Source organism: Cottoperca gobio, chromosome 4 (assembly GCF_900634415.1).
Source record: "Cottoperca gobio chromosome 4, fCotGob3.1, whole genome shotgun sequence".
NCBI classification, from domain to species: Eukaryota; Metazoa; Chordata; class Actinopteri; order Perciformes; family Bovichtidae; genus Cottoperca; species Cottoperca gobio.
The window spans coordinates 3,794,727-3,811,068 of NC_041358.1; the positions used below are offsets into that span (position 1 = coordinate 3,794,727).

The following is a 16,342-nucleotide window of genomic DNA, read 5'->3' on the forward strand; positions in this document are numbered from 1 at the left end:
TGTTACAGCATGTTTGTAGCATGATAGGCCTCCTACATCAGCCATTCATATGGATATCAGGCTGAGAGGGAAGCACATGATGATTTGCAATGTTGTTAAATTGGGAGGTTATTTGCAGCATGGAGCGTGGTGTGTGTGGAAATGCACAAAGACACGCACCTGGCATCGAGGAAGCGGGAGCGCAGGATCATGACGGCCTCGCAGGTGCTCTGTTTGAGCTGCATCTGAATGGAGCTGAACTTGCGGTGGATAATGTTCACCATGCGCTCAATCTCTTTGGGCGAAATTGGCCGCGTGCGCGACTGCTCCCTCAACAGGTTCATCACGTGGGTGGTGAACTCGTTACATGCCTGTAAAGAAGGTAGCACACGCAGGAATAAATAATCAAAACATGCAAAAACACTTTTCCTGAGGTCAATAAAACTGTGAATAAGACTTTAAAGCAAAATGACCATTTATAAATGAATCACTCCGTGTTGGTGCATGCCTTGACTAACGAAGAATCCAAAAACGGACAAAACTATATCAAAACATCAGAATCATTTATCCAGTTATATGTGGACTACTTCAGAAACAGTACTGTTCACGCAGAAATGTTCTGAATATTGTACGAGTTGTGTGAGAGTTTAAACAGATGTTTTGATACAGTGTTGCTTTGTAACGCGGCCCCATGCACTTTAAATACTAGATTCTTGGCTGACTGGAAGAATGTGAGAAAGGTTTTCTTAAAGAATTCAAGGTAACACAGGGTGCGAAATTGATATACAAATGATCATTTTGGGGGTGAAGTATTGCTTTAATTTGTCTATGTAATGCAGTCAATTTACCATGTAATTCACCACTGCAGACACATCTGCACACACACAATGCCATACAGTATCTAAAAGTCACAGAAATCTAAAATAAATAAAAAATCCAGCTCTTTGCTTAATGTAGTTCTGGGACAAGCTTTCCTACAGAGCCAACGGGGAATATAAGCGCTGATATATTTCATATTTAACACAAGTGGTGATAGCAGTGTGTTGAGAGGAACCAATGACAGCTGTTCCCTTCTCAGACACACACTTTCACAGCATAGCCACCCTGAGAGACGAACATGCCACGACGTTTCATTCATCCCCCCGTGTGACACCAGGCGTGAATCTGCCACGATATTACACTCCGACTCTGCGTCTCTTACTGTCTCCTCTTCTTTATTTCTTCTCCTCCTGTCGATCTCTCTCTGGATTTAGCCATGTCAGGCTTTGTCTGTGTCTGTCTATCTGCGTGTTCATCTGTCTTTCTCAAATTCATCTGAGAGGGATGCTATTGTCGTGAATACATCGGTTATCAAGGTAATGAGAGGAAATCATCCCTCCTTCAAGACTGTACTAGGAATACACACAGAGACACACAACATACTGCATATGCTGGACATTTCTGATCTGAAAACAATGTAAAGTGAAGTCTTACCGAGAGTTTTGCATTGAGGTTTGAATCTACAAGGGCTGCCAGCCCTCAACCAGCCTGATTCTTAAAATAATCATTGGTGGATTCTCACATTTCTGACGGTCCTTGAACTCATCATGTGTGCCAAACACTTCCGTCAGTAACAGAAACCAAAGGGAAGCTTAAAATAGTGATATTTTATCAAAATCACTTTATTGTATGTCTCATTTAAAATGTTGCCAAAAATAAAGCGTTGCTAACTGGATTCTGTAGAGAACATTAAAGCACATGGGACCAACAGTCACGTGACAGAGCAGAGAGGAGAGGTTGTAGGGCGAGGCTGCACAACTGTAAATAGTTCAATATGAATAGCATGTGGAGCCCTCATTTTTTGGTAACACTTAGAAAATGTTGGATATATAGATTACATTTTTCTCTTTCCATTTTTGTAAAATAATTTAGATCAAAGAAATCAACTTGCATGTTTATCTTTTTGTATGATCAATGGCAGTATAACTGTGTTGTACTGTCCAAAAGACATGCAGGACTATATACGATATACGATACGATATATTGCAGTGGAAAACGAGGCCACAGTGAGTAAAATGTGACAGGAGAAAAAAATGCCCTGAAACCACTCGAGGTTTAGAGGGTTAAGGCTGATCCTGCCTCAGTGAAGATTAAAAGATGGATCAGCTCAGCAACGATAAAAATAGTCTGTGAAATAGATGTTAACACAGCCATTAACTTTGTCTTTGTGTGTTATCACTGCATCTTTTGGTTGTGTACCAGAGGGAGTAAAGAGCAGAAAAGTATTGCAAAACATTTTCAAAAACTGTCAGTGAAAGTTGTGAAAGTTGAAATGTGAAATGTCTTGAGCAGCAAATCCTCACAACTGAGTGGCTAGAACTAGGGAACTGTGTTTTTATATGAAAAAGTAAACCATTTTTATTTTAACTAATAGATATCACCATGACACTTCCCCAGCTGATTACTTACATTAAGACAATTATTTCTGAAATGTTATGTTTACATATGCAAATTAGACATTATCTGACGCTAACTTTTTGGGAATTTAGGAGAAATCTACAGACGCAACTAGACAAAGTTAGGAAAATAAACACCTAAATGTGTATATTGGATGTTTTCTTTCCACTAGTCTGAAAGGAAACATGTTTAAGAAGAAATTTAGTCCAAACTCTCAAAACTGACCAGTGCATGAAAAAACAAGGTTTTCTCAATCCCAAGTCTCAAATGGTGAAACAAAATCAGTAAACAGTGTTCAAGCTTCCTCTAGTACTTTTATGTTAGTTGTAACAAGCTGACCTATTCTCTTCCTCTCGCCTTGATATAGGTATAAGATAAGTATTACTATTTGTTTTATTATTATTACTATTAGTATAATTAATACAGTTGTAAGATCTGAGCCAGTCACATACACTTATAGGAGATGTGATGATATATGCAGTCAGGTCTCACCTGCTCGTATTTCTCCAGCTCTGTGTGGTAGATCTGTCTGATCTGGGTCAGCTTGGTTCTGTAGTCAGAGTGCTCCGCCGAGTTGTCAGGCCCCGCTCCTCCCGAGGCTGCTGCTGCAGCGGCCGCGGCCGCCGAGCCTCCACCTTTCTCCGGACCGGACACGCCCTCTGCCAGTAGCATGTTGTCCAGGCGCATGAGTTGGGGATCCGGGGGCTCATCCTCCTGGGTGCCGCGGATACTCAGCACTGCAATGACAGGAGAAGGTCAGAGGTCAGCCATAAAAGGTCACACCTACAGTGGCGCGATGCACCGTAACAAGCTGTCAGCTGAGTGCACGGCTGACACCCACACATCTACCAGCTCAGTGTGCGGGATGCAGTATGTTGGAGCAAAGGAAGACACACAGGCAGAGACTGTTAGTGTAAAGTGTGTGGACATAAAGGTGGTGGCTACATACTGAAGCAACACTGCAGAGACTAAAACTGATCCCTTTTAAATGACAATATTCTGACATTAAAGGGAAATATGGAGAAAAGAAATCTGCTTCCACAACTTCCACAAATCTCCACATTTGAGACGCTAAAAACAGCTTTTTCTGACATGTTTGCATGAATTATTTTATAGAAAATGTTGCTGATTATTTTTCTGTCGATGGACTTATCGCTGCAGCGCTACATTTTAGAGATGCATGTTAACAACAAAGAACCTCTGTGGGTGTTGTATGATTGTATTGCTCTCACTGCTACAGACAGGATTGGGGGGCTGATTTGGACCACAGGTTTGATGATGATGATGATGATGATGATGATGATGATGATGATGAGTGGGAAGAAGTTTTAGACATTCAGTTTTTGCCCCACTTTGTTTTCTTTCTGGAAATATATATTTAATCCGGTCCAAGGCATTGGGCTCAGTGAGGAACCCAAAAACCCAAAGCTCTCCGGCCTCCTGCACTTTATAAGCCAGACAGTTGATTCTCTAGAATAATATTAACCCGACCTGATTTATAAAGAGCTGGAATGATTAATCAATTATTTCATCCACAGAAAACTCATTTCAACTGTTTTGGCAATTGACAGTTTGAAATAATATTTCAAGCAGAAATGACAAAAACCTTTTCATTTCATAATTGTGAGGATGTGCTGCCTTTATCTGGTTGATATCATTGTAAATTGAATCTTTGTGTTTTAAACAAAGCAAGACATTAGAAGATGTCTCCTTGGGCTTTAGGATATTTTATAGACCAACCATTAATTGATTAATAATGAAAACAATCTGAAGATTCATGTATAATGAACATATTCCTTAGTTGAAGCCCAAGATGTAATGCGTTACAGTATTTAACCATTACAGCGCAGAGCATATTGTATTTGTTGGGGAATCTTTCTCTCGCCCCTCCTTTCTTCACTCTCATAATCCATTCCTTTTCTTTGTCTCTCCTTGTCTGTACTTTTCTCCTCATTCAGTTATAACTTTACGTATTATATAATCTTTATGGTACTCATATAGCTGCCAGAGTTGTCATGTTTGTTTGGATGTGATTTTGTGCATCTTTTATTGTCAATTTGAAAAGTAAATGTAAAAATAAAGTTCTCTAAAACCTTGTTCGATTTCATTTGTGGAAAAGTGGACACAATGAAGTAATGTTAAATATATGAAGTGACCTGATGTGATGAAAGAAATTCTTTATCCTTATAACACATTGCAGAAAGTAGTAATCTTGAGATCCATCAACAACAATAGTCTGGATGGAGACCTCTGCCTTCCACTAGAGGTCTCCCTTGCCATTCTTTAAAAGATTCAAGTTCCACCTTCCATTTTCTGAGGTGAAACTACTCCCAGGCTCGGACTCTTCCTCCTCCATCTGACAACCATCCATTTCAATATAAAACACCTTCTCTTGTGTGGAGCGTGCTGCTGCTAGGATCCAAATTGATCCCAGAGTGGACGCTGAAAGTGCATCGACGGCGGGCTGCATTATCGTTATAGGGCCTTCGGCCGCAGTGCCAACACGAGCTGTGACTCTGTGACTTGACGCTCCGCATGTGTCGATAGCCATTTAAAACGCTACCATTTGTCATTTGCCTCGTTGTCATTGAATGAGAAGGGACAGGCAGGGAGCACTTCATTAATTCAGAGACAATGGGAGTGCTTGGTGCATTAACCCCAGACTGCTGTCCGGGTTGGTAAGCCTGGGCAGGGGGTCACTGGGATGAGAATAAGGCCTGCTGTACTAGCAGAGGAAGAGGAGGGGGCTCCCACAGTCACCCCCATCCCTGTCTTTAAGTAGACTGGAAATGCAAATATGGCAACTGTTGGCGAGTGGAAGAGGTCAGAGGTTCAGGCCACAGGCTCAGCGGGAGGTAGATTGAGTGTGGGAGGAGTGTTGGAGGTGGAGGAGGGGGGTTGATGGTTGGGGGGTCTCTTGGGATGGCAGGACTGTACAAACATCCTGTCTCATTACCCAGACTCCTTCATCACTCCTGTAATGTATGGACGGGGCTTGGAGGGGAAAATCTCGGATGGCTTCACACCCGCTACCTTACTACCGCACTGCCACGACTGCAGCCGCGTTATGACCCGATCAAACCTGCTCCATCAGAAACTCTAAACCCGCCTGTCTGCTTTAGTTAACGTACATCTGCAGAGGCCCCTGCTGCTCCCCGGCTCCTGAACACTCAGCATGGAGAGGTGGCTTTTCTCTATAGTTACCACCTCATAAATACCAGACTAAAGTGGGTGTTAAAATGAGAGCACACCACAATATCCCATGGAGGAAAAAAACAAGCTGCACTATCTGGAAGTAATTTTCAGTAGGAAAACAACTCATACCAGTAAAGAAGAATTTTGACAAAAGTGCACAATAAGAAGCCACATTTAGTTTTTTAGGGCGGATTGAACGAGTTACGAGATTCAGAAGATTCACAGACCCTGCAACTTGAATACATAGATAGATGAACAAAATGTCACAGAACACAAAGTTAAACCAGCACGCAGATGTAAGGGAGGAAGCTCTTGTCAGATGTTTCTACCAAAAAAACCCAAGGCCAGATTTCTTCCCCAACTCATAAAACGTCTAGACTGTCAAATGAAAATGGAACACAAAAATTCCCTGTGTCCAAAGGAAGAAGAAAAAAAAGACTTCGATTCACGTCTGCCAAGTTCCAACTTAACATTCATGAAGTGTTTATTTTACTTGGCTGGAAGCACCTCAGCAACATCAGTCTTAACAGTGGCTGTTGCAGAAAAAGGTCATTTCTTAGGAGATCTCTCAGAAGGCAAAGAGAAAAATGCACTAGTAGACCGACCTTTTTTTTTTTTTAAAGAAAGATGGAATAAAAAAGGTCATGGAAAACAAATGACTACATTCAACAGGGCTGGGTATTCGAAGCCGAGCATTATGCTCAAAATAAATAGGTAAACGTGTATTAAACTAGCAATTAACACAAACTCCGACATGATCCCCAGGCCTTCCTTGTTGACACGTGTATACCCTCACTAATCAGCCGCATATCACATCCTCGCCTCGCTCATACGCAGCCCAGATCGCAGCTCCACTCTTGCTGCTGATCCAGCTGTCTTGGAGAGCATCTGTCAGGAGGGACCCAGGAAGGAACAATGCATTACGCCATGTTGGCTGTGTACTGTCATCCCTCATTGACAGCACATTGTCACACTTACACAGTGTCCTCTGAGCTTGGAACAAGCTAAGTAGCTGCTGCCTATAATATCAGCTCTTCCTGCCGCCTCTTATCACACAATCTGATGGGATTCAAGTGGGGTTAATGTGGATCCCACGAAAAGGCTTCAACGATGTTCATTTTGTATTTAAACTACTAATCGGTTTGATCTTTATAACAATGACAGACATAGTGGTAACAATCTCTTGTATTGCAGTGTTTCTGTACATCGCAAAAAAAACCCTGCAAACCTGCGGTGATGGAAGCAAATGATGATTTATTTATTCCACCCTGAACTGAAAGCACATAATTAAAACCATGGAGGGATTATCTCAAACAAATAAAATTAATAAAGAAAAGAAATGGATAATGTGCTTCCATAAAATTGGCTTTGCTGTGGGTCATAATTACACGACTCAGCAAGGGCCACTTTATTGGCTAATGGCAGCCTAATTGATTCATCCTAATGTTTTTTGAGCCTTGGGTCTGCTGGGCACTCCCTGTCCAATAGTGCTGGTGAACTTACTTAGCCACCCGCAGACAAACATTGAATGTTCTCCCAGGGATAAACAATTATCTGTGTGTATGTGTGTCTGTGCGATTCCCCCCCTCCCCCTCAGTGAACACACATTTTCTGTATGTCTCTAATGGATGCCATTTCCCTCTTGGAGGCGTTTCAAAGATGGCTTGTTGTCAGACGATGCCTTATTTCTCCCTCCTGTTGTTGACAAGCAATTCTCACAAGGAGGCATGCACTGGGCTTTATTGCTTCACTTTATCCTTTGCTTCAATACGAATAAAAACATGCGATTCTTACGTTACTGATGAATTCACTAATAGAATACTAATAGAATTTAGGATTGTGGTGTAGTGTTGGAAGGAAACCTCTACATGTGTTTACGGTGAACATGCATCTCTTCAGGGATGTAGTGTGACGTATATCGATTTACAAACTGCACGTCTGTTTACTTCCGGTCAAGTCTACAGTAACAGTAACGTTACTTTCGCCTCAAGCGTGGGGATTTTTCCTCTTGGTGCATATTGTTAATAGTATTTATCTATTATATAAGTGATTTTGATGATTTTAATAAAACACCTCAATGTCTTAAAATAGCGAGGTGAGGCAGTCAGTTTACGTTAGCCAAGCTGGCTACTAAAAATAAAAAATATATCGTCAAGTTTATGAGGAGGGCGGCCAGCTCTACAGAGTTTTGATCGGCCCCTCTTTGCTTTCACTCCTTTCAGCTGATGCTGAGTTTAGGACAAAGTGGGAAGTTAAAATTCAAAGAGCCATAATTTAATCTAACATTAGCTAAACTGTAAACATGAGGCTAATGTTGGTGCTAAACTAGTTACATGTAACAAAGTTACGTAATTAAATGACAACATGAATGTAATTGTAATCAGTTATAGATACTGGGAACAAATATGTAATGAAATTACAATCACTAATCAAAATGTTGGAGATTACAAATACATCCAAATATATTGTTTTAGGTAAAAACATTATGTGTAAAATGTATCATTCATCCTGTTGCTCTGCTGCAATTTTAATTTGAGTTATATTAAAGAGCATTTAATTAAAGTTTGATTAATCAGTGTTGGGTACTGTTGTGAGGTTAAAAATAGTTACATTACCTATAACATTTGTAACAAGATAACTAGTCATCTGTAACGTATTACATTCCTAAACTAACGCTAGCTAACCTGTTAACATGTACAAAGCTAACTGTGAAAAGCAAGTTAACAAACTCAAGAAAGAACATCACTAAGCGAAGGTGATGTTACTGTAGAGTAGCCTGGAAGTGAACAGACGTGCAGTTAACGGATAAACGCCACACTACATTATGCACGTAGAGAATTGGGTCAGGATGGGCAAACTTTAATTTAAAACCACAACATGGCCTTTTACAAATTAAATGGATGTTTATTAGAAGGACTATCAGCTTTTGGATAGGTGGACGTTTAACTGTCTGGTTGTTTATCAGGGAATATTTATTTCATTTCCACACTGAGTGAAGAAGCTCTTTGAGGATAAACTCGGGCTATCATATTCGGAGATGATTTACGCCCCTATTTGGGGGAGAGCAGCTTGCCCAGACCCCCTTATTCTCCCCCCTCGTTGCTTGTTTTCAGCAAGCACATGTGTAACATGCTCTGTTCCCCATATATTAGTCACTCGAGAAGATTGGCTCACGGCCTCATATGAAGATGGGTGGGGGTATTAAAATATTAATTGAACTACTAGCAACATACATACATCATTTCAGAGCAGCTCTGACTTTGGGGTGAGTCTTAATTGAACAAAGACCAGAGAATAAATTCTGTCTTCGCTCTGAAGGGGAATGAACCATGGCAAAGGAAAAGTGGGTTGGCAGCCTGGGGCTAGCATCACAACTAGCCTTTTTGGAGAAATGTTATCACTGGGGAAGGACACAGGTCCATAAGAGATTGTCACATTATCTAGCCATACATGACAGAAGTTCATAAATGTGAGAAATATCAAAATTGACAGCAAATACAAGCAAGATCCAGGTCTAAAAATACGCTTTTGAGTCAGTGACAATATTTGGGATCGAATCAAAAGCTTGTCAGGGGATTAAGATTTCTTCCAGGACACTGCTCGCATCTTAAAAATGATTCCGTTTTTTTCATGGCGTAACAATATCAGACTCAAAGAGTTACAGCACACCCTGCTCTGCAGTCCAGATATCTTATCCTATCAGATTAACAGAGGCAAATGGCAGGCTGTCAAAAACCATTACCATATGTAATCCCCTTCTAGATTTAGAAGGCATGTCGACAGGGACTGTTGGCATGGCAGCCTGTCGTGGCGATCTGGTGATTGGGGGAAAGCCTGATGTTTAATTAATGATGTTGGGCTGTTCTGTCACAGTTAGCGAGATGGACGGTCAAACATGAAGGCCTCTGACAGAGATTGGGTGCAGACACCTTTGGAGGCCCTCCGTTCTCCACCCAGATGCTGAAATGTGATCTGCAGTGTTACATCACAGGTAGCAGCAGCACGGGGAGCGCCGGCCAAAAGTGACACGCGATGCCGGTCAGGTGACAGCATGGCCAGGCAGATCAACAACGCCTGGCTTGACATTTCTAAGAGCACTTTGAGTATAAAGGCGAAGGGCACGAGACTTTAAAGTGACAACCTGTGATGTTTCCTCTCAGTTTTTCTGTTCTGTTGCTGAGCAATCAGCCAATAGGAGGCTCTTATACAGCTCATTACAACTTTTAATGTGGCAGGTTTTAAAAAAACATCCTCTAGCGCACAGGAAGTGATGCTTCCTGTGTTTGTAGCAGCAGCAAAAGTGGTTTGTTTGGGGGGGAAAGGAGAAGAGCATGTTGTTAGCATTAGTTACAACCATTACTGCTAAATACACGGACAGTAAAGTACCCAACAGGGCTGTCGTTTTTGAAATTCAAACTACTGTCCAAAGATGGGGAAACGTTTAATATTCAATTAATAATGCTCTGTTTGATTTCAAAATTCTTTGCAGTGTACAAGCTTTTTTCACAAAAAATACTTTATATTTATCATATCAGATATTTACAAAGTATCTGCAAGAGTAACTAACTAACTCATTTTACCTAAGCCATTCTGTAATCAACTATTTTTGGTTCCAGCTGTGGTACTGATACATTTTGAGTTGATTAGCGAGGAACAAGGATTTCTTACTGTGCAAATACATTATTTTTGGAATGCAAAAATAAAATGGTAAAATATGCAGTGCTGACTAGTGCATGACCTAGCTGTGAAGAATCTTGTATCACCGGATTTGAATAATTATTGCTTTTATGGCTTCCTGTGTATAAAAAAAAAGCACAAGATATTTAAATCATAGTAATGTATTTTGTAGTTATCAAATACAATTAGCATATGGTGAAATACATGTGGATCTCCAATGTTTACACTCAGCATGTGGTCATACCTTTGACCAAACTGAGTCATGATGTAATCTCGCCTGGAATAATCAGTTCATCCTTACAGACAGTCCAGTGTGTCTGATGAAAGCCAAATGATTTTGCATAATTAACCCTTTCTGGTCAGGCTGTGGTTGGCCTGTCTGCTTGAATTTACAGTGACAGCCCTGGCCCTATTTGTTTGCATTGGTGCTTCAGTGGGCACACTTCATTGTGGCTTCAGCAGTTAATAAATCACAGTAGAAGCCCCCTCTCTCGACGCCAGCCTGTGCTACGGTGGTCCTGTCACAAGGCAGGCACCAGCGCCGAAGCGACAGCTACATGCTAATTCAACATCGGCATAATTCATTATACAGTCGCAAGTGTACTGGAATGGAAAGAGAACCAACATACACCAGGAGGAAGACGACAGGCATCAAACTGTTAAATCCTGCTCCTCTCTGTTTGTCTTTGTAAAGACTCAAGTCTTTCAAATCCTGCCAGCAATATAACATTATTATACATTGCTTAATAGACATGCACAAAAAGAGCTTTGGGATGTTTGAAGAATAAAATCATTTTACTATATTTACTTTCAAAGACACAAAGTCATGTAATTTATTTCAAGAGTAAAAGGTTAACAGACAATATCAAAGAGGTTAATGGACAATGAAGACAATTAAGAAGCAACTGAGCTCCTTAACAGTGTTGTTAAAAATAAATATTTTTATGAAATATGGTAATTTATACAGCCACTTCCTGTAAGTCATGCAAAAGCCAATGTAAAATGACATATCAAAAGGTAGAATGAGAGCTACTGCACTAAAGGGGAAATTAGCAAAAAGATAAAGAGTCAATTAAACCGATAAGGCCTTGTGCTCTTCAGAGGGTGAAAACCAAGGGGAGTGGAGCTGACAGCCTTCACATTAAAGCGCTGCCTTCTCATCCTCTATGTGGCCCCTCCGCTTTGTAACCACCAGTTCAGAAGAGAAAGAGGCCGCAGAGTCTTTGTTAGGAAATACTTAATCATCCACGCACTGTCTGCAGATACCACTAATGAAGGTTATTAGAATTAAGTCCACCAAGGCCTTAGGGTCCATAGTAAGGACATAGTCTTTGGTACAGTGCACACTTCTTATTAATATTTACATTAAAAATACTTTTTATTTCTTATCATTCACTTCCGTCTGACACTTGTTTCAATTAAACTTTTTCCTGTAGAAGAATGGTATGCTTGATCTAAACTTACAGGATGAAGTTAACACTGTGATACCATCAGCCTTCTTCTGTTCATGTCTATCGAGACACAAAAACTATTGTTCTGTATCAATACATTGCCCTCTTGCGAACCCTCATCACGGGTTGCAATTCAAACCGCTAACCATGTATTTAAAACTGCCACCGTAATTGAGAATGTTGTTTAGAAAAGTATGGAGATGTCATTTGTAGGAGACGGGGATGACTTTGTAGGTGTTGCTGACCAAATGTGAAATTAGGACAACTCCCAAAACCAAAACCAAAACTCAACTTTATCTAAAACAAAGCAAGAGATTCCTGTTATTCAGCATTTGATCAAATGCAGAAGGTCTATAATGAACTTAAACCAGCTCATCTTTCAGTGAAGCCCAGTCGGGTTCAGTCCACTGTGCAACTTCACATCCCACATAAAGGATGGGAAGCAGTTTAAGAGCATCCACACGAGTGTCCTGTGTGTCCCACATGAGATAGCAAGCGTCCAGCAGCATGCACCAGACTGGGGCCATCCATAGCCTTGGGCGGTGTGTTGACTGGGCCTGCCATGTCATTAACAGTCGCCTTGATCTGCTCCACCTTATTAAAGCCATTCCTTCAGGAGAGCAGACGAGCATGTCACAGTGTGAAACCAGGCCAAGGAGGGAAGGTGACCACACTGCCACCCTCAGCTTGTACAGGGGGCAGGGAGGGGCGGGGGGTACAAGCACTTTGTTGTCAGCCTCATCCCGGACCCCCTGATGTCCCTGTGATTCCCTTGTCAGCCTGTGTTAATGGAACTCACAGTGGTTATGCTCCTTCACATTCTTATCTCCTGTAGCAGGACAGTGCACAGCCCAGCAGTGTCTGTTTAGTCTCGGCTGACCAGGAGACAACTGCTGTGTTAAATATTGACAACATCTCTCCTGTCAACAAGAAATATGTTTAGGATGACTCCTATTTAGAAATGCTGAAACTCAACGCCATACTATCAGTATAAATTGGACTCGTACTGTTTGTCCAGTATTAACTGATGCAGAGAATTATTAGAGGTTAACTTCATTTGACTGGTGTGCTCATGAGTAAAAAGGCTACAGCATAAACTCAAAGAAACGCCCGATTGGGAAGCCTGGCGGCTTCCGGCTCTGTCCCATTCCATCTATCTGACTACACAGTATTTTTCACCAAGCACAGCTCCCCTACTGCCAACCAGTTTATGTAAAAGTGATTAACAGTAATTAATCCTTAATCACCATGATTAGCCAAGTCGCAGTAAATTAAGCCACATCTGGAGCAGTTGAGGGCTCCAGAGTGGCAGCAGGCACACTGAGTGTGAATGTCACTGTGGACTGAGGTCTACCTGAAGCGTCTGAAGGCAAACAGCACCAGGCTCATCTCAACTGCTTTGTTCAGACAGTTTACCCTTTAATGGTTGTGGAACAAACGTCTTGAAAGAGAAAAGTTAAGTTGCGTTAAAGTACCTTTTCTTTGTGGCTTTTATATAACTTCACATTTCAGCCATCAAACATGTACTTTGGCAACCAAATGTAGGGGCTTGGTGGCCCCAGTGCTTGACAATAGTTGCATCTACACCTGCTTTCATCGTAAATGTAGTTTGATAATTCTTTATGCAACTACGCATACTGTGTTGAGCAGTTCAGTTAGACCTGCTGGTCAATACAAAGAGTCCCTGGCAACACACAAACAGAACTCTCAACCATGCTGTTACAAACTGATTGAAGAATGAGTCTGATACCCATATTGGACAGTTTGAAACAGTGGACAGTATTATCTTATTACATAAACCTATGACATTAACAAACATTTTTGATATGGATCCTTTAGATTAGGTTTTTAAAGGATTGAGCAAGAGTCAAATAGTCAAAGAGTCAAATTCGTCTCTCGAGTAGACAAACAACTGTCTGTAACAGAGACGGTGTTTCTAAATTGAATTGAGCATCTGAATGACCCAGCAAATAGGGGATATGTAAAAAGAAATGATATATATATATATATATATATATATATGTACTATGGCTGACTATTAGGGCTGCAACTACAAAAATAGAGAAAAGCCTGAAAACAACATTTTCTGCCATATTTGCTTGAAACATTATGATTACGATGATTAATCGATTCTCAAAGTGGTTGCCGATTATTTTTTAGTCGATCGATTAGACAATTACTTGTTGCAGCTCTAGTGACAATTTAATACAATAATGATGAGATGAGTTCTATGAATACATTTTAAATTCTATACATATAAGGAAATCTGTGGTGACTAAAACAGCCTTCCAAGAAACCATGAAACTGACCTTCAATATCTACAGTAAACAGACACCAGAGCAGATTCCCCACATTCACAAGGACACACACACACACACACACGCACGCACGCACGCGCACACACACACACACACACACGTCCCAGCGCCCTGTGTGTACCCGCGCTGCATTGTTGATTGGCTGAGTTGCCTGAAGATGTCTCGTGTGTAGCGGCAGTGGCGCCTCTCTGTAGCTTTTTCCTGCCAGATAAATGATGCAGGAGGACTGGTTGTGTGCCGGGGAACTGGTTCCATCACAGCGGGTGTGCTGCTTCTCTTAGCCCAATGTTTCTCTTGTGCCCCCCTGGAGAGTTTTCTCCCTGCGCCCCAGTCTCTCCCTGTTACACAGCTCCAGATTAATTACACACTTTAATGAGCTGAATTATTAATGGGGCTCTTACTTGGCAGTTTAAGGAAATGCAGAGGAGAAGACAGCGTCGAGCATCGGGAAATCGGGGCTCTCATTAAAACATCACACAACGCCTTTGGGAGCGGTGTTATTTAGCCGGAGAAATAATAGGATTTGGTGTTTTATATTATAGGAGGAAGAGTGAAGCTGCTTGAGTGTGCATCCACAGATAGAGAGAAGAGCCCTGCAGAGGCTTGTGCACAACATTATGTCATTATGGGCCCAAGGAAAATGAAAGGCCATCTAATGCAGCCGCGAGGAAAGCTTTCCTTTCTGATTGTTCAGCACAGATGGGAGCAACATTAACTGAAATGAGGTGGACTAAAGCAGGAGTGGATTGAATGAAAAGAAAGGCCATTGCTAGGCAAATACGTCTCACTCCATTCTCCCTCAAAAGGGATGTTTTTTATCCCACACAACTGTAACACTTATACAGCGGCGAGGGTGTTCATTAAAATCAGGAATATGGGAAATTGTCATTATGAAAGCTGCAGGAAAATGAGATTATATATACATAATATCCCAGTTGCTCATAAGAGAATATTATACGGCGGAGAGATGGGAAATGAAACCAGGAAACAACTTCCAGTTGTTCCTGCAAGTCTACATTTATATTTCTGCTGGAGAAAACTTCAATCTCCTTACTGCGTCGGTGTATGATGTGTGTATATGCATGTGTGTGATGTATTCAATAAGAATTACAACACTGTGGAGCATTGTTAAAGCTCACATATATGATATCTGACTGTGTAGAAGAACAGAAAAGGGGCGATCCGTACTCTAAATGCACTTGATTGTGTCGGAGAACAGTACCATCTCTTCTTTAGTTTTTTTTGACAAAGCATCTTTATCAAGAAGCTGCTCATATTCCGGTGTGATGATTGTGTTTATCAGACAGGTTTTCGCTGTGATGGCTGCCGCACTAACACAAGCTACATGTCTTGAGAGCGCCAAGCGGCTTTCACGCTCACTCGTGGAATCCACAGTGTGATCCCAGGGGATCTCTCTCTGTCTCTGTTTGTGTACAAGCTGCTGCCAGTGCTGACTGTTCCTGGTGTTTGGGAGGAAACAATAACAGGCTCATTGCACAGTCAGATTACATTTCAGCCCCGATGCTCTGCACGGCTATAAGGCTCTGAATGGATTTTGGCTTTATTGCCATATTTGGGGAAGACACTTCAGGAGAAGCTATGACACAGCGCCTGACAAATAAGATTGAAATCTGACTGATGATTTCGCCCCTGCGCCTCGGTGGAACAGCACATTAACACAAGCCTCTGATTAGTAATCACCGTGAAGAGCAATCAGATGACCTGGAATGGCCCGGGTGGCCGTGCAGGCAGGCAGGCGTCTGGATGGGACGGTGTCTTTGTGCAGCTCCAGACACAAAGCCCCGGGGACACAGCTAAACACCCCCCTGAAGCCAGGAGAAAACCACACAAGTTCCGGAATAACAAAAAAATGGCCACGCGGCTCATTACGTGGGTCCTATTTGGGTCAGGGAGCAGATGCAAATTTAGGTCAGAAGGAACCCCTGTTGTCAATCAAGAAAGACGAGAGCAAAGGATGGAGTAATGAAGGAGGATGGGAGAGTGTCTCCCCCAGTGTAAGATCCAGCCTGCTACTCTCCACAGCCCATCCCCGAGGACAGCAGAGTATCAAATCATATGCAGAGGAGGGGAGTGCTGCTAAGCTTCAATGAGGAAACTTAATTAGACTCATGCTTGTGAGGTTAATTTGAGCTAAGTGACGCGAGTGAAAAAGCATTAACAGTTTTTCTGCAGGATCCAACATCAAGCTCTGTTTTCACTCTGGTGTCACCGCACCATATATCACCAGCGCACCAATAAAGCTCTTTCCCATCTCACCTATCCTGC

The 16,342-nt window shown here is 41.7% G+C and overlaps 1 protein-coding gene across 4 annotated transcripts in view; it reads right to left on the reverse strand.

Annotated features, from left to right (window-relative positions):
• Positions 1-16,342, reverse strand: part of LOC115006882 (pre-B-cell leukemia transcription factor 1-like) — a 60,222-nt gene that overhangs the window by 14,379 nt on the left and 29,501 nt on the right. For all 4 annotated transcript variants that reach the window (XM_029429485.1, XM_029429483.1, XM_029429484.1 and 1 more), the window contains exons 3-4: positions 2,908-3,152; positions 160-350 (exon numbers count right to left, since the gene is read on the reverse strand). In XM_029429485.1, coding sequence (XP_029285345.1) covers positions 160-350; positions 2,908-3,152 — 436 coding nt within the window. The remainder of the gene's footprint in view (positions 1-159; positions 351-2,907; positions 3,153-16,342) is intronic.